The 18,851-nt window shown below is 55.2% G+C and overlaps 1 protein-coding gene and 1 pseudogene across 1 annotated transcript; both read right to left on the bottom strand.

The window, feature by feature from the left end:
* Nucleotides 1–285: 285 nt before the first annotated feature.
* Nucleotides 286–8,934, bottom strand: LOC106896955 (butyrophilin-like protein 2; the record flags this gene model as incomplete). Its single annotated transcript, XM_014957301.1, has 12 exons — nucleotides 8,887–8,934; nucleotides 8,389–8,473; nucleotides 7,089–7,436; nucleotides 6,287–6,568; nucleotides 5,858–5,962; nucleotides 5,106–5,124; nucleotides 3,579–3,645; nucleotides 3,081–3,165; nucleotides 2,273–2,620; nucleotides 1,476–1,757; nucleotides 1,047–1,151; nucleotides 286–306 (listed from the first exon to the last, which is right to left on the bottom strand). Coding segments are annotated over exons 1-12 (1,756 nt in total), but the record flags the coding sequence as incomplete, so codon positions are not given.
* Nucleotides 8,935–9,566: 632 nt separating this feature from the next.
* LOC106896954 lies at nucleotides 9,567–15,703 on the bottom strand (annotated as a pseudogene).
* Nucleotides 15,704–18,851: the final 3,148 nt, after the last annotated feature.

The following is an 18,851-nucleotide window of genomic DNA, read 5'->3' as shown; positions in this document are numbered from 1 at the left end:
CAAACTCCTCCTTTTTGGGATGTGGGAAAACACTCCCCAGACCCTGTGAATGTTTCCCTCCAGCCTGGTCCGGTCCCAAAAACTCTCCTTAGAGACTCTGGTCAGAGAAGAGGGTCCATCTCTGCTCTTGTGTCCCTGAAATGCCCACTCCCGCAGGCACCTCCCCACTGGGTTTGCCCAGACCCAAGGGATGCAGGGATGGAGGGGATGGGATAGCAGGGAAGGGGCTGAGCACAGAGTACCCAGTAGAGGACACGGAGCTAGGAGGAGCTCACAGAGACTCACCCAGTTCTGCATCTCGTTTCCCTGGAAAGGAAAAAACAAAATCAATGAGTGATGAGAGGGGACAGCTTCTCACCCCTTCATGCAAGCAGGAAGAGCTTGGGCTGAGTGCAAACTGCTTATATTTGGGGAGTGGGAAAAGTCTCGTCTCCTTGGCTCCTGGTGGGATAGGGGGCTCCCTGCCCTCCTATCCCCACCCCACCCACCCAGGCACTCTGCCGTTATCCCTGACTTAAACAGAGACTTAAGGATCAGCCTGATTTAAACTCATTCAGTACACATCTCCGCTTCTTCCCATGAGCCAGGACACCTCCTGTGCCCAGTTCACAACCCAGGGCTCTCCAGTCCCCTTCTGGGCTCCAGAAACCAACATCAGTGACCAGAGAAACAGCAAGAACCATCCAAAGCCACCTCCCTCCCAGGGGGATCCTTTCTCAGGAGGCTTTGCTGGTGGCAGGGACCAGAAGGACTCACCCAGAGCTCTGGACTGCACCACTGGATAGCAAAGGCAGAGGAAGAGAAGGTCAGGAGAGAAGCTGCTTCACCCCTGGGACCATCCCCTCAGGGTCTCTTGGATCTTCCCGCCAGCCAGATGCTCTGCCCATGCTCCCTATTCTCCCACCCACATGCTGTGTCCTTGTCCCCATCCTTCCTTTGCCCAAAGAGCTTCTTTAACGAAGGCAAAACCTGTTCTGACACAACTCTGATGTTGTTCTGCGTACATCCAGACCTCACTCAACCCTGAGCCCCCACAACAAACTCACCTTTAATTCGGAAGAGATAAACAATGACACCAAAACACATCACTAAAAGTAAGAGGAGCACACCCAGAGCTGCCATCCAGGGACGGGCATTGTGGAAAAAGGGAGCTGAGAAACAGACAAACACCAGGAAATGGCCTCATTTTACATTCCCTTGTGTGAGGAGAAGAAAAAACCCAAAGCAACCACAAGCTTCCAATTCCTCAAGTCTTGTGCCAGGAGCCCTGGGCTCAAGGGGACATCCTCCTCCCCATCCCATGGACATGCCATTGCTCCCCTGAAGCACACCAGGGTCACGTTACCTCCTGCAATAAAACTCACCTGTGGGTGCAGCCCATTCCCCTTTCCCACTCCCCACATGTTTCTCCAGCCCCCCAAGATTAAACCCCCCCAAACAGCGTGGCCAACCCCAGCCCTGCTCCCACCCCGTACCTGAGATGTGCAGGGACGACGCCTGCTCCTGATCCAGGCGGCTGTTCCTCACCACGCATGACACGTTCCCATTTTCCTTCCCTCTCACAATGACGACATCTTGGATCTCAAAAAGGCCCCTCTCATCAGGGGAACGTCTCTGGGAGACTGAGGGGAGATGCTGCCCCTCGCCATCCTTCCACAGCACCTGCGGTGACGGGTACCAGCCGGCCGATCGACACACCACCCGGATGCCTCCATCCTCGTAAGCCTCCAGAGAGAGGAGAGGGACAGAGCCCATGGCTGGGGGAAGAGCCCAGGGTTGCCCTGAGTTAGGGATGGACCCAGCTCAAAGGCCATGACCCAAGCCCATGCCAGACACATCACAGGATTCTCAGGGAGCTGTGGGGCTGGCCACGTGCTTCTCACACCACCAAACCCACCCCAACATCTGCAGGAACCAGAGAGCCCTGATGCCAAATGACCTCAGATCTCCCAAAAAACAGCCCAGCAGAGGAGCATTCAGCAGCTGCACTTCAGTGCCTCAAGGCAGGGTCTCTGCACCAACACTGCACCACAAGGACACCACAGAGAGCTAAAGCCACTGTGTCTGTTCTTCTTTGCCCCAAAAACACCTCCAGGACCACGTGCATGCTCCGTCCTGGGCAGAGACAGATGGGAAGAGACCCCTCGCACCCAAACAGCTTTCAACAGCTCCTGGCCTTCAGCACTGAATGGATGGATGTCTCTCCTGGAGAGACACAGCAACCCAGGGACACCTGGAACATCCCCCACAAAACACCAAAGCAGCCACAAACCTGCCACCTCCAGGTCCACTGTAGCTTCTCCATAAGCGGCAGCATCTTGCACAGTGCAGACGTACTGGCCATCATCAGACGGTCTCAACTCAGAGATTCGTAAGTCCAGGCTCCCACTGGAGAGGCCATCTCTGGCCAACTCTGTCCTTCCAATGTATTCCTCCATCTGTGCTCCATCAAGGTCCTCTCCGTTTCGGTAGAGGTGCATCGTTTCAGAGAACTGGTGCCTGATCCACCTGATCTCCAAGCTCCGAGCATCCATGCGTGGAGACAAGTGACATGGCAGCACGACATCCTGCCCCACGGTGGCAAGGAGAGGTCGGCTTGGCCCCACCACTCTGAAGTCCGCTGGGTGACAGAGAAGGACACAGAGGGATGGAGATCGCACCCAGGTTAATTTACAGGCATCGCATGGGAAGGGGCCAACTTGGTGTGAGCAGTGCCCACTCCTTCCTGCAGGTGTTGCTTTGCCCTCCCCATGGCCCAAAGACCCTGGAGAAACTGGAGAGGGAGCAGGACTTGAAGGAGAAGGAGGTTTCCTGAGGGTGGGAACTTCTCCAGAAAATCATGATCCCCCACCCCAGCCCAGCCAGGCCCGGTAGAAGGGACAAAAGCTTTGGGGGAGCACCGCAGGATGGGACTGAAGATGTCCCAGGGCAATGGACATATTGCATCACGAGACCAAGGAAAAGTGACAGCCATCTGCAGCCGAGCCCTGGGCTCTGCTCCTCCTGACCCACAGCACCTCTCCTGAGCAACATCTGCCACCCAGAGCACGCTCAGCCCCCCAGCCCTGCAGGATCCCTACCTGATCCCAGCCGCAGGAGGTGGAGAGTCAGGAAAGGACTGAGGAGGACCCATGGGCTTGAGGGGAACCCCATCTGTGGCCGGAACTGGAGAAGAGGATGGGAAGGGAGGCAGAGGGAGGGCGAGGGGGGGTTACAGCCGCCACAGAGGGGATGGGGAAGAAGGGCTGAGGAGGCCCCATGGGCTCGCGGGGAACCCCATCTGTGGCCAGAGCTGGAGAAGAAGGTGGGAAGGACAAGGGGGGTTACAGCCGCCGCTGAGGGGATGGTTAGGAAGGGCTGCACATGCCCCCAACACCACTCCAGAAATCCCACCATGCCACCTGCACCCTGACGTCTGAATGAACCCTTGGTCAAGGGCAGGACAGGATCCCCACATGGCTCCTGGTGCTGCCCCTGCTCTGCCCCACTGCCCTCCCCAGGATTTACTCTATGTCCCTTACAAGATTTTAAGTGATATTAAATATTGTACATTTCTTACAGAAAGGAAATTCACTCACCGGACCCATACAAGCTGCAGGAGGAAGCAGACAACAGGATATACACAGGGTTTCACACTTCCCCTCGCTTTCCGGATGCACACGTTGGGGGTTTTGGGGCTACCTTCAAACTCCACCCCCAGTGCTTGAAAACATTAAGGAGCAGAAAAAAAGTGAAAAAGGGGAAGAAGGAAAATTAGGTCCATTTGGCTGCGAGAAGGTTAAGGTTAATTTAGAGCTTGGTTGTGATTTTTGGACCTGGTGGAGGAGCCCAGCAGTGTCTCTGCAGCCCCACAGCAGCCGGGAGCTAGTGGGGAGCCAGGGATGAGGGGAAGGTAGGTTTGGGGGACTTTGAGTGTCGAGACACCCAGCTGTGCCCTGTCCCTCTGCCCTGTCAACTTGGAGGCCTCAGAATTCCCGGGGAGGACGTGTCCCCTGCTGTCCCCAATGTCCCATCCACCTCCATACACAAAAGAAGGCCTGCGGGGGGGTGCCCAGCCCCAGTTCAGCTCCTAGCTGTGGAGCAGCAGCAGTGAATCACCATTGTAATAAATCCATCTAAAATAGCTGCAGGATGGGAAATTCCCTTCCACGGTCATACGTTTCCTCTTCTGCTGCAACTAAAGGTACTCTGGGACAAAGATGCTCCCACTCATGGACCCAATAATCCCCCATATAAGCAAAAAAAAATACAGCTGCCTTCACCCAGTGCCCAACTGGGAAGGGAATTGGGTACAGAAAAAAACAGTTTTCTTAAGAAAAGCAGCATGCGGCACAGGAGGATGCTCACGGTGTCAGGCAGAGCCCAGGGGATGCAAGGTGTTCCAAGGGGTTGCAAGAGGTTCCAGGGGGGTCCAAGATGGGTTCCTGGGGGCTGAAGGGGTTGCAAGGGGATCTGAGGGGATACAAGGGGTTCAAGGTATTCCAAGCGGGGTTCTGAGTGCTACCGAGGGGATCCAAAAAGATCCAAGAAATACCAAAGGATTGGAGGGAATTGGAGTGGGTTCTGAGTGGAATCTGAGGGGATCCAAGAGGTGCCAAGGGGTTCCAAGGAGTTTCAAGGGGATCCAAAAAGATGCAAGAGGTTCAAGGAATCCAAGGGATCCAAGGGGATTGAAGAGGGTCAGAGGGGATCCAAGAGGTTCCAGGAGGAACTCAAGAAGCTCTAAGGGGTTCCATGGGACTTCCAAGAGGTTCCAAGGGGATCCTGGAGGGTCCATGACGAGAAGAACCACCCATAAAAGAACATAAAATAAATTATAAAATTCCACATTTCCTGCATTCTCAAGAGGCAAAAACTTTCTCCAATCTACAAGGAAAGACAAGAGCCAGTCACATCCCATGGCTGGTCCCCAGTGGCTCTGGGAAGAGGAAAGGGTCCATCCCTGGTCTGGAGATCTCAAGCTGCTCATCCCCCTGGGCACATCCCCTTGCAGTTTCCCTGGATCCAGGGGATGCAGGGATGGAGAGGACAGGCAAGAGGGGAAGGGGCCGAGTACAGAGAGACCAGGAGAGGACACTGATGTGGAGGAGCTCACAGAGACTTACCCAGTGCTGCTTTTTGTTGCTCTGGAAAGGAAAAACAGAAGCAATGAGTGATAAGAGGGGACAGCTTCACTCCCATGGTGCAAGCAGGGAGAGTCTGGACTGACCCCAAACTCCTTATGTTTGGGGATTGGGAAAAGTCTTGACTTCTTAGGTTAGGGGGCTCCCTGCCCTCCTATCCCCACCCCACCCACCCAGGCACTCCGCAGTTACATCTGACTTAAGCAGAGATTTAAGGCTCAGCCTGATTTAAGCTCACTCAGTGCTCATCTCTGCTTCTTCCCATGAGCCAGGACACCTCCTGTGCCCAGTTCACAACCCAGGGCTCTCCAGTCCCCTTCTGGGCTCCAGAAACCAACATCAGTGACCAGAGAAACAGCAAGAACCATCCAAAGCCACCTCCCTCCCAGGGGGCTCCTTTCTCAGGAGGCCTTGCTGGTGGCAGGGACCAGAAGGACTCACCCAGCGCTCGGGACTGCACCACTGGATAGCAAAGGCAGAGGAGGAGGAGGTCAGGAGAGAAGCTGCTTCATCACTGGGACCATTTCCAAAGGGTCTCTTCGACCTTCCCACCAGCCACATGCTCTGCCCATGCTCTCATCTCCTCCCACCCACACCCCATGTCCTCGTCCCCATCCTTCCTTTGCACAAAGAGCTTCCTTAATGAAGGCAAAACCTGTTCTGACACAACTCTGATGTTGTTCTGCGTACATCCATTGGCCTCACTCAACCCTGAGCCCCCACAACAAACTCACCTTTCCTTCGGAAGAGATAAGCAATGACACCAAAACAGATCACTGAAAGCAAGAGGAACACACCCAGAGCTGCCATCCAGGGACGGGCATTGTGGAAAAAGGGAGCTGAGAAACAGACAAACACCAGGAAATGGCCTCATTTTACATTCCCTTGTGTGAGGAGAAGAAAAAACCCAAAGCAACCGCAAGCTTCCAATTCCTCAAGTCTTGTGCCAGGAGCCCTGGGCTCAAGGGGACATCCTCCTCCCCATCCCATGGACAACCCAATGCTCCCCTGAAGCACACCAAACTCAAGTTATCTCCTGCACTAAAACCCACTTGCAGGTGCAACCCCTCCCCTTCCCTCACCCCCTGCAGGTTTTTCCAGCCCCATAAGATCAAACCCCTTCAAGCAGCATGGACAACCCCAGCCCTGCTGCCATCCTGTACCTGAGATGTGCAGGATCGACACCTGCTCCTGCTCCAGGCGGTTGTTCCTCACCACGCATGACACGTTTCCATTTTCCTTCCCTCTCACAATGACGACATCTTGGATCTCAAAGAGGCCCCTCTCATCAGGGGAATGTCTCTGGGAGACCGAGGGGAGATGCTGCCCATTGTCATCCTTCCACAGCACGTGCGGTGACGGGTACCAGCCGGCCGATCGACACACCACCCGGATGCCTCCATCCTCGTACGCCTCCAGAGAGAGGAGAGGGACAGAGCCCAAGGCTGGGGGAAGAGCCCGGGGTTGCCCTGAGTTAGGGATGGACCCAGCTCAAAAGCTAAGACCAACCCCAGGCCAGAACCATCCCAGGGTGCTCAGGGGGCTGTGGGGCTGGCCATGTACTCTTCACCAAACGCATCCCAACATCTGCAGGAACCAGAGACCACTGATGCCAAATGACCCCAGATCTCCCATAAAACAGCCTGGCAGAAGAGCACCAAGCGGCCAAGGTTTGGCACCTCAAGGGAGGGTCTCTGCATGAACATAGCATCACGAGGACACCACAGAGACCCAAAGCCATCGTATCTGTGCTCCTCTGCCCCCAAAACACCTCCAGCACCACATGAGTGCTCCATTCAGGCCAGGGACGGATGGGAAGATCCCCCTCACATCTGACCTCTTTCCACATCTCCTGGCCTTTGGCAACAAATGAATGGACCTGAGGATGGGACACAGCTCTGGGAGGGACACACCAACCCACAGACATCTGGAATGTGCCCAGGACACACCACAGCAGCCACAAACCTGCCACCTCCAACTCCACCATAGCTTCTGCATAGGTGCCAGCATCTTGCACAGTGCAGACATACTGGCCATCATCAGATGGTCTCAACTCAGAGATTTGCAAGTCCAGGCTCCCACCGGAGAGGCCATCTCTGGCCAACTCTGTCCTTCCAATGTATTCCTCCATCTGTGCTTTGTGCAGGTCCTCTCCATTTCGGTAGAGGTGCACCGTTTCAGAAAGCTGGTGCCGAATCCACCTGATCTCCAAGCTCCGAGCGTCCATGCGTGGAGACAAGTGACACGGCAGCACGACATCCTGCCCCACGGTGGCAAGGAGAGGTCGGCTTGGCCCCACCACTCTGAAGTCCGCTGGGTGACAGAGAAGGACACAGAGGGATGGAGATCGCACCCAGGTTAATTTACGAGCATCGCATGGGAAGGGGCCAGCTTGGTGTGAGCAGTGCCCACTCCTTCCTGCAGGTGTTGCTTTGCCCTCCCCATGGCCCAAAGACTCTGGAGAAAACTGGAGAGGGAGAGGGAAGACTTGGAGGAGAAGGAGGTTTCCTGGGGGTGAGAACCTGCTCCAGAAAACCATGACCCCCCAGCCCAAAAATGACCCCCACCCAAACTCAGCCAGCCCTGGTAGAAGGGACAAAGGCTTTGGGGGACACTGCAGGCTGGGACTGAATATTTCCCAGGGCAATGGACATGTGACATCATGAGACCAAGGGAAAGTGACAGCCATGCGTGGCCAAGCTCTGGGCTCACCTCCTCCTGCCCCATAGCAGCTCCCCTGACCCACACCTGCCACACGGAGAACACACAGCCCCCGCCCCCCCGCCCCCCCAGCCCTGCAGGATCCCTACCTGATCCCAGCTGGAGGAGGTGGAGTGTCAGGAAATGACTGACGAGGCTCCATGGGCTTGCCAGGAACCCCATCTGGGTGTGAGCAGTGCCCACTCCTTCCTGCAGGTGTTGCTTTGCCCTCCCCATGGCCCAAAGACCCTGGAGAAACTGGAGAGGGAGCAGGACTTGAAGGAGAAGGAGGTTTCCTGAGGGTGGGAACTTCTCCAGAAAATCATGATCCCCCACCCCAGCCCAGCCAGGCCCGGTAGAAGGGACAAAAGCTTTGGGGGAGCACCGCAGGATGGGACTGAAGATGTCCCAGGGCAATGGACATATTGCATCACGAGACCAAGGAAAAGTGACAGCCATCTGCAGCCGAGCCCTGGGCTCTGCTCCTCCTGACCCACAGCACCTCTCCTGAGCAACATCTGCCACCCAGAGCACGCTCAGCCCCCCAGCCCTGCAGGATCCCTACCTGATCCCAGCCGCAGGAGGTGGAGAGTCAGGAAAGGACTGAGGAGGACCCATGGGCTTGAGGGGAACCCCATCTGTGGCCGGAACTGGAGAAGAGGATGGGAAGGGAGGCAGAGGGAGGGCGAGGGGGGGTTACAGCCGCCACAGAGGGGATGGGGAAGAAGGGCTGAGGAGGCCCCATGGGCTCGCGGGGAACCCCATCTGTGGCCAGAGCTGGAGAAGAAGGTGGGAAGGACAAGGGGGGTTACAGCCGCCGCTGAGGGGATGGTTAGGAAGGGCTGCACATGCCCCCAACACCACTCCAGAAATCCCACCATGCCACCTGCACCCTGACGTCTGAATGAACCCTTGGTCAAGGGCAGGACAGGATCCCCACATGGCTCCTGGTGCTGCCCCTGCTCTGCCCCACTGCCCTCCCCAGGATTTACTCTATGTCCCTTACAAGATTTTAAGTGATATTAAATATTGTACATTTCTTACAGAAAGGAAATTCACTCACCGGACCCATACAAGCTGCAGGAGGAAGCAGACAACAGGATATACACAGGGTTTCACACTTCCCCTCGCTTTCCGGATGCACACGTTGGGGGTTTTGGGGCTACCTTCAAACTCCACCCCCAGTGCTTGAAAACATTAAGGAGCAGAAAAAAAGTGAAAAAGGGGAAGAAGGAAAATTAGGTCCATTTGGCTGCGAGAAGGTTAAGGTTAATTTAGAGCTTGGTTGTGATTTTTGGACCTGGTGGAGGAGCCCAGCAGTGTCTCTGCAGCCCCACAGCAGCCGGGAGCTAGTGGGGAGCCAGGGATGAGGGGAAGGTAGGTTTGGGGGACTTTGAGTGTCGAGACACCCAGCTGTGCCCTGTCCCTCTGCCCTGTCAACTTGGAGGCCTCAGAATTCCCGGGGAGGACGTGTCCCCTGCTGTCCCCAATGTCCCATCCACCTCCATACACAAAAGAAGGCCTGCGGGGGGGTGCCCAGCCCCAGTTCAGCTCCTAGCTGTGGAGCAGCAGCAGTGAATCACCATTGTAATAAATCCATCTAAAATAGCTGCAGGATGGGAAATTCCCTTCCACGGTCATACGTTTCCTCTTCTGCTGCAACTAAAGGTACTCTGGGACAAAGATGCTCCCACTCATGGACCCAATAATCCCCCATATAAGCAAAAAAAAATACAGCTGCCTTCACCCAGTGCCCAACTGGGAAGGGAATTGGGTACAGAAAAAACAGTTTTCTTAAGAAAAGTGTCATGTGGCACAGGAGGATGCTCACGGTGAGTACGGTGTCAGGCAGAGCCCAGGGGATGCAAAGGATTCCGGGGTTGCAAGAGGTTCCAGGGGGTCCAAGAGGGGTTCCTGGGGGTTGAAAAGGGTTTCAAGGGGATCCAAGGGGTAACAAGGGGTTCAAGGTATTCCAAGCGGGGTTCTGAGTGCTACCGAGGGGATCCAAAAAGATCCAAGAAATACCAAAGGATTGGAGGGAATTGGAGTGGGTTCTGAGTGGAATCTGAGGGGATCCAAGAGGTGCCAAGGGGTTCCAAGGAGTTTCAAGGGGATCCAAAAAGATGCAAGAGGTTCAAGGAATCCAAGGGATCCAAGGGGATTGAAGAGGGTCAGAGGGGATCCAAGAGGTTCCAGGAGGAACTCAAGAAGCTCTAAGGGGTTCCATGGGACTTCCAAGAGGTTCCAAGGGGATCCTGGAGGGTCCATGACGGTCCAAGAGTTCCCTGGCCCCTGAGCATGGTTTGCCCGCAGGCAGCAACTCACTCACTACCCCCCTGCCTAATCCCCCACCAGGGGGGAGAGAAGAGGGAGAAAAGAAGGGGAAAACACCTCGTGGATTGGAATAAAGACAACAGTTACAGACAACAGTTACTAGAGAAAAAAATAACATTATTAATTGTAAAAAAATACACAAAATACAAGGATACAGCACGAGTTGCCCTTCAGAACCTGAGGACTGATTGCCCAGCCCAGCCCCAGCAGTGATGGAGGGTCCCAGCCCCCCGGCAGCCCCTGTTTCTATCCCCAACACAACATCAGTGGGGTAGAATATCCCTTTAGCCACCTCGTCCTGACTGCGCTTCCTCTCAGCTTCGAGAGAAAGCTGGAAAGGCCCCTGACTGATGTGAACATTTCTCAGCCATGTATATAATCCTGTGTGATCAATGGCATTCTCACACTAAATCCTAAACGGAGCAGGTGCTAGAAAGAAAATTAACTCCATCAAAGCTGAAACGAGGACACCCCCCACTGCCTGGAGCCTCCCAACCCCGGGGGGGCGACCCCACAGCAGCCTCTGTCCCTCAGTCCCCCTCTGGTCCCTGGGCGGGGACAGGACAGAGAGGGACATCTCCTACAGGGTCGAGGAGAGGAGAGTGGGGAGTCTCTGGAGAAGGACACGGTCTGCCGGACTCTGTGGTGGGGGCTGAAGTGGGGCTGAGGGTCTCACGGGTGCTGCCCCTGAGGCACAGCTGGGTTTTCCACGTTTCCACCCAAAACCAGGGCCGCAGGGTCTCCCCATGGAATGAGGCTGGTGGGAAACTGAAGATCTCGACCCCGGTGTCAGCGTTGAGAAACATCACCAGCCCCTGTGTGCAGTCCAGACAGACCCAGATCCTACTGGGGACCAGGGATTTGGAAAGGACGGTGAGAGGAGAGGTGAGAGCCTCTAACTTCCTTTTCCAGTGCAAAACTGCCCAGACACCTACTTCAGGGCTCAGGAACTCATTCCTCTTCCTCTCCACGGACTCCTTGGCCACTCCAACACCCCACCATGAATCACCTCCCACCTCCCCCTTCACCTCCACCTCCCAGCAGTGCCTCCCCTCCCGGAACATCTCCTGACCCAGCACACAGCGCCAATAACGAAATCTCTCGGGGGTGTCGGGCAGGTTCTGCCACATGGGTCCACATTTCACATGTTTCAACTCCTCCGACAGGACAAGTCCAGAATGAGCCGTGTTTGGATCCAGGGTCACCACGTCTGCAGGGGACAGGAGAAGCAGGAGCATCAGCGCTCAGTCCTGAGCAGCTTTCACCCCCCCAGTGCCAGGATGTGCACCACAGGGCAGGAGAGTGAGCATCTCCTTCCTCCTCTCCAGCCCCACCACAGGGCTGGCCCCAGCACGGACACAGCCAAGCTCAGACCCTTGGGAAGAGGCACTGGTGGGGTCTTGGAGGGAGATGGTGCTTCTGGGCTCCAGAATGTAGTTCAGAATGGGGTGGAATGGCAAGAAAATGGGGTGAGATCCATCCCAGTGCCAAGGTCTGGGAGGTATTGGCCACCAACACACTCAGGCATGGCCAGTCCCTTCACTGCATCCAAGTTACACCACTCACAGAGGAAAAGGGAGAAGAAAAATACAATCAAATACCCAATTACCTGGATTTTCAGGAAGCAGAAACTTTCTCCAAGCTACAAGGAGAGAGAGGAGCAGGTCACATCCCACCACTGGTCCCCAGGGACTGTGGGAATGGTAACGGGGCCATCCCTGCTCTAGCAAGGGAGGAAAGGGCAGAGCACAGGGAGCACAGGAGAGGACATTAAGCCAGGAGGAGCTCACAGAGACTCACCCAGTGTTGAAACTTGTTTCCCTGGAAAGGAAAAACAGAAGCAATGAGTGATGAAAAGGGACAGCTTCGCACCCCATGCCGAGCAGGCAGAGGTCAGGCTGAGCCCAAATTTCTTCTGTTTGGGGAATGGGAAAAGCCACCTTGGCTTACAAGGGGGCTCCCTGCCCTCCTATCCCCACCCCAGCCCACCCAGGCATTTCACAGTTACACCTGACTTAAGCAGAGACATAAGGCTCAGCTGATTTAAGCTCATTTTGCAAAAGCAATATGTGGTCAGAGAGGACAGCTTCTCATCCCAAAAGTGCTCAAGAAGGAGCATGCAGGGCTGGGGAATCCCCAAATTCCTCCTTTTTGGTTAGTGGGAAAACATTCCTGGATCCCAGGGATGGCTCCCTCCAGCCTGGTCATGTCCCGTGGCTGGTGCCCAGGGACTCTGGGCAGGGGAGAGGGCCATCCCTGGTCCGGTGTCCCCGAGTTGCCCAACCCCCCAGGCACCTCCCTTGGGCAGGCCCGCACCCAAGGGATGTAGGGATGGAGGGGATGGGGAAGGGGCCCAGCACAGAGGACCCGGGAGGGGACACCAAGCCAGGAGGAGCTCACAGAGACTCACCCAGTGTTGAAACTTGTTTCCCTGGAAAGGAAAAACAGAAGCAATGAGTGATGAAAAGGGACAGCTTCGCACCCCATGCCGAGCAGGCAGAGGTCAGGCTGAGCCCAAATTTCTTCTGTTTGGGGAATGGGAAAAGCCACCTTGGCTTACAAGGGGGCTCCCTGCCCTCCTATCCCCACCCCAGCCCACCCAGGCATTTCACAGTTACACCTGACTTAAGCAGAGACATAAGGCTCAGCTGATTTAAGCTCATTTTATACTGCTCCCCGCTTCTTCCCATGAGCCAGGACACTTCCTGTGCCCAGTTCACAACCCAGGGCTCGCCAGGCCCCTTCTGGGCTCTAGCAACACACATCAGTGACCAGAGAAACATCAAGAGCCATTCAAAGCCACCTCCCTCCCAGGGGGCTCCTTTCTCAGGAGGCTTTGCTGGTGGCAGGGGCCAGAAGGACTCACCCAGTGCTCTGGACTGCACCACTGGAAAGGAAAGGCAGAAAAAGAAGAGGTCAGGAGAGCAGCTGCTTCATCCCTGGCACCATCTCCCCAGGGTGTTTTGACCTTCCCACCAGCCAGATGCTCTGCCCGTGCTCCCTATTCTCCCACCCACACCCTGTGTCTTCTCCCCATCCTCCCTTTGCCCAAAGAGCTTCTTTCATGAAGGCAAAACCTGTTCTGACACAACTCTGATCCCATTCTGTGTATGTCCATGGGCCTCGCTCCACCCTGAGGCCCCTCCACTCCATCCCCCCAACTACAATCTCACCTTTCCTTTGGAAGAGATAAGCACTGACAGCAAAACAAATCACTAAAAGCAGGAGGAGCACACCCAGAGCTGCCATCCAGGGACGGGCATTGTGGAAAAAGGGAGCTGAGAAAAAAAAACACATCGGGAAAAGGCCTCATTTTACATTCCCCTGTGTGAGGAGAAGAAAGAAATCCAAACAACCCGAAACTACCAGCTGCTAAAGCCTCATGCTGGGAGCTGGGAGCTGAACACCCTCCTCCCCATCCCATGGCCACCCCAAAGCTCCCCTGAAGCACACCAGGGTCACGTTATCTCCTGCAATAAAACTCACCTGCGGGTGCACCCCCGTCCGCTTCCCTCTCCACCTGCATGTTTCTCCAGTCCCATGAGATCAAACCCTCCCCAAGCAGCACGGCCAACCCCAGCCCTGCTGCCACCCCGTACCTGAGATGTGCAGGATTGACACCTGCTCCTGCTCCAGGCGGCTGTTCCTCACCACGCACGACACATTCCCATCTCCCTTCCTGCTCACAACGATGACATCTTGGATCTCAAAGAGGCCCCTCTCATCAGGGGAACGTGTCTGGGAGACCGAGGGGAGATGCTGCCCGTTGGCACCCTTCCACAGCACGTGCGGTGGTGGGTACCAGCCGGCCGATCGACACACCACCTGGATGCCTCCATCCTCGTAAGCCTCCAGAGAGAGGAGAGGGACAGAGCCCAAGGCTGGGGGAAGAGCCCGGGGTTGCCCTGAGTTAGGGATGGACCCAGCTCAAAAGCTAAGACCCAACCCCATGCCAGACACATCACAGGGTGCTCAGGGAGGTGGTGGGCCAGCCACATGCTTCTCACACCACCAAACCCACCCCAACATCTGCAGGAACCAGAGAGTACTGATGCCAAATGACCTCAGATCTCCCATAAAACAGCCTGGCAGAGGAGTGCCAATCGGCCAAGCTTTGGCACCTCAAGGCAGGGTCTCTGCACCAACACTGCACCACAAGGACACCACAGAGAGCTAAAGCCACTGCATCTGTTCTACTCTGCCCCAAAACCACCTCCAGGACCACGTGCATGCCCTGTCCTGGGTAGAGACAGATGGGAAGAGACCCCTCACACCCAAACAGCTTTCGACATCCCTGGCCTTCGGCACTCAATGGATTGATGTGAGGATGGGGCAGAGCTCCTGGAGAGACGCACCAACCCATCTGGAACATCCCCCACAAAACACCAAAGCAGCCACAAACCTGCCACCTCCAGCTCCACTGTAGTTTCTGCATAGGTGCCAGCATCTTGCACAGTGCAGACGTACTGGCCATCATCAGAGGGTCTCAACTCAGAGATTCGCAAGTCCAGGCTCCCACCGGAGAGGCCATCTCTGGCCAATGCTGTCCTTCCAATGTATTCCTTCATCTGCTCGCCATACTTGTCCTCTCCATTTCGGTAGAGGTGCACCGATCCACCTGATCTCCAAGCTCCGAGCGTCCATGCGTGGAGACAAGTGACACGGCAGCACGACATCCTGCCCCACGGTGGCAAGGAGAGGTCGGCTTGGCCCCACCACTCTGAAGTCCGCTGGGTGACAGAGAAGGACACAGAGGGATGGAGATCGCACCCAGGTTAATTTACGAGCATCGCATGGGAAGGGGCCAGCTTGGTGTGAGCAGTGCCCACTCCTTCCTGCAGGTGTTGCTTTGCCCTCCCCATGGCCCAAAGACTCTGGAGAAAACTGGAGAGGGAGAGGGAAGACTTGGAGGAGAAGGAGGTTTCCTGGGGGTGAGAACCTGCTCCAGAAAACCATGACCCCCCAGCCCAAAAATGACCCCCACCCAAACTCAGCCAGCCCTGGTAGAAGGGACAAAGGCTTTGGGGGACACCGCAGGCTGGGATTGAATAGCTGGAGGAGGTGGAGTGTCAGGAAATGACTGACGAGGCTCCATGGGCTTGCCAGGAACCCCATCTGCATCTGGAGCTGGAGGGGAGGGTGGGAAGGGAGGCAGAGGGAGGGCAAGGGGGAGTTAGAGCCATCGCAGAAAGGATGGAGAAGAAGGGCTGCACTTGCCCCCAGCGCCGCTCCAGAAATCCCATCAAACCACCTGATGTCACAAGGAACCCTTGCTGGAGGGCAAGACGGGATCTACACGCGGCTCCCAGTGTATCTCCTCTCTACCCCACTGCCCTCCCCAGGATTTATTCTAAATCCTTTCCAAAGACTTTAAATTAATTAAATATTCTAAATCCCTCGCGGAAAGGAAATTCACTCACCTGAGCTGTAGGAGCTGCACCCACCATCTCCAACCTTTGCCCAGTTCCAGGGTGCAGTTTAAGGCTCCACCTCCCACATCATTGTGAGTTCAGATTCTTCATCCAGAGATGATCCACATCAGAAAGTCCAGAGTCATTAAAAAAAAAAAACACCAAGGGCAAAGAACCAAGGGAACCAAGAGAAAGGGAAGCCATCACCTTGCGCGTTCCTGGATGGGAGGAGGTGGAGGTGGCTTTTCCCGGGGCGGCACCTCTCCCAGCAGCCTGTGCTGGGGCAGACACATTGGCAAGGATTTGCACCCATAAATAAGCTGGGTTTTTTTTCCCCAGAAAGGTCTGATTTTCCTATGTATGGTTGTTGTCGCAAAGGAAGGAGTAAACCCCCAACCAGACCATGATAGAATAGAATCATAGAATCATAGAATCATTGAGGTTGGAAGAGACCCTTGGGATCATCGAGTCCAACCATCTACCCTACTCTACAAAGTCCTCCCCTACACCATATCCCTCAGTACCGCATCTAAACGTCCCTTAAACACAGCCAGGGACGGTGACTCTACCACCTCCCTGGGCAGCCTGTTCCAATGCCCAACCACTCTCCCTGTGAAGAATTCCTTCCTAATGTTCAATCTAAACCTACCCTGTTGGAGCTTGAAGCCGTTCCCTCTCGTTCTATTGTTAATTACCTATGAGAAGAGACCAGCCCCAACCTCTCTATGATGAATCGTCCACCTGCGCCAGCTCTGCTCCATCCATCTCTTGGGGGTTTATCTTGGTGTATCAGGACATTTGTCTATTTGGGAAGAAAACTCGGCAGCCCTTCATTCCCAGGAACCAAAAAAAGGAGAAAAAGAATGGAAAATGAAGGATAATAGGGATTTTTTGGGAGGCATCTTGTGGAGCTGAGAACTTGGTTGGGATTTTTGGACATAGCAGAGGAGCCCAGCAGTGTCCCTACAGCCCCACAACAGTTAGGAGCTGTGGGGAGCCAGAGACAAGAGGACAAGATGGGGTTGGGGGCGCTTTGAGTCTCAGGACACCCCTGCTGTCCCCAGTGTCATATCTTCTGCATGGGGAGCCCATGCCCAAAAGAAGGGGTGCAGGATGGTTGGGGGGGGGCTGTACCCATAGCAAGGGGTGGATACGAAGCGGGTATCATACCCAACTCCGGGAGGGTCCCTGGGATCATGCCCAGACGTGGGGAGGGGGACCAGGACAGGCGTCTGTCCGATTTTGAGGTAGAACAGAACTAACTTTCCATTTGGTAATTCTACTTCTCTGCTCATCCTTGGTTTGGAAAGAGGGGGAGAGGAGGGGGGACCTCAAACTGACCGCCAAGGGGGTGTTCCATCCCATCTGCCTCACTCTCCCTATAATCGCCGAGGAATCAAAGAGTCAGCTCTGTCTGCAGTGGCCGATGTCCGAGGAAGACCCTGTCTGGTCATCTGCCTTTGATCCCGATCCATGCTTTCCTGACCCCAGAGCTGGAATCCAGATCCCACCCATGGCTGAGTCCAGTCTGGGACTTCCCCAGTGCCTGCCGGTGATGTCATCCTAGGAGCTTGATACAGTTTTGTAGATATTGTGTCTATTTCATTACTTTATTTTTTATTTCATTCTTCATATTTCATTGAAGTAGGTTAGTTCCTGCTCAACTCATGAATCTCTTTCTCTCTCCTCCTCCTCTCCTGGGAGTGAGAGGTGGGGGGAGAGCACCTGTCACCATCATGGGCCATTTTGGCCTCAACCTGAAATGTACCCTGAATCCCTTCTTCTGGGTTTCTGGTAGGAAAAAATAGAACTAAGGAAGGAAAAAGACCTGCATTTGGGGGTGAGGACGTTGTGATGAGAGGTTGGTTGGGATTTTTGGACATGGGGGAGGAGCCCAGCAGTGCCCCTGCAGCCCCACAAGAGCCAGGAGATTGTGGGGAGCCAGGAACGAAGGGACAAGATGGGGTTGGGGGCAGGGGCTTTGAATGTCAGGACACCCCAGCTGTGCCCTGTCACCATGGGGACCTCAGGTGCCTGGGGCAGACATGTCCCCTGCTGTCCCCAATGTCCCACCTTCTGTATAGGGAGCCCATGTGCAAACTAAGGGGTGCAGGAGGGTTCAGGGTGGGGTTGTTTTCGTAGCTCCCATAGAGTAGGTGCCAGGGGGGTGTGATACCCAGCTTCAGGGGGGTTCTTGGGGTCATCCCCAGATGTGGGGACGTGGACCAGGATGATCCCCGAGGGGTGTCAGGGACCTATATCCAGCTCTAGGGGTGGGGGACTAAGGAGAAGGGGATGTAAAGAGGGCCTGTAACCCCCTGGGTCGGTGCTGCGTGACAGGACCCCAGAGCAAGCTTGGGGCATCCTCCCACCATTACCTGCACGGCAGCATCACTGGGTGTCATCAGAACCTACTCCAGTCATGGGAACCAGTTCTGGGAGTTGGGGATGCCCCATCTGGGCTTTGTTCTCAGTTCCCGCATTCCTAGCCCCTTCCTGCCCCTCCCCCTACCCCTTTCCGAGTTGTTTTGTGCTCAGCCACCCCCAGTCCATGTAGCAGCAGCTGTCAATAACACAAAATATTGATGTAAAATAGCCCCAGGCTAGGAATTCCTTCTATTCTCAGACCTTTCCTCTTCTGCTGCACCGAAAGCTGCTCTGGGACAAAGATGTTTCCAGGCATGGAGCCAAAAATAATAAAAAAACAAACCAAAAAGGCACATCTGCCTTCACCCAGCGCCCAACTGGGAAGGGAATTGAGTAGAGAAAAAGCAGTTTTCTTCAGGAAAGCGTCACGAGGCGCAGGATGATGCTCACAGTGAGTACAGTGTCAGGCAGAGCCCAGGGGATGCAAGGGATTCCAAGGGGTTGCAAGAGGTTCCACAGGGGTCCATAAGGGGTTTCTGGTGGGTTGCAAGGGGCTGCGAGGGGATACAAGGGACTCAAGGTGTTCTAAGCTGAGTTCCAAGTGGTACGGAGGGGATCCAAGAGGTTCCAGGAGTCTGGAGGAGATTGGAGGGGGTTCTGAGTGGAATCCGAGGGAATCCAAGTGGTGCCAAGGGGTTCCAAGGAGTTTCAAGGGGATCCAAGAAGATGCAAGAGGTTCAAGGAGTCCAAGGGATCCAAGGAAATGGAAGAGCATCAAAGGGGATCAAAGAGGTTCCAAGGGGACACAAGGGGTTGCAAGGGGTTCCATGGGGCTTCCAAGAGCTTTCCAGGGGATCCAAGGGGATCCAGGAAGGTCGATGGGGGTCCAAGAGGTCCCTTGCCCCCCAGCATGGTT

The sequence above is a fragment of the Calidris pugnax genome, unplaced genomic scaffold, assembly GCF_001431845.1.
Source record: "Calidris pugnax isolate Ruff unplaced genomic scaffold, ASM143184v1 scaffold363, whole genome shotgun sequence".
In the NCBI taxonomy this organism is placed as follows: domain Eukaryota; kingdom Metazoa; phylum Chordata; class Aves; order Charadriiformes; family Scolopacidae; genus Calidris; species Calidris pugnax.
This window is presented reverse-complemented; position numbering and strand designations above follow the sequence as displayed.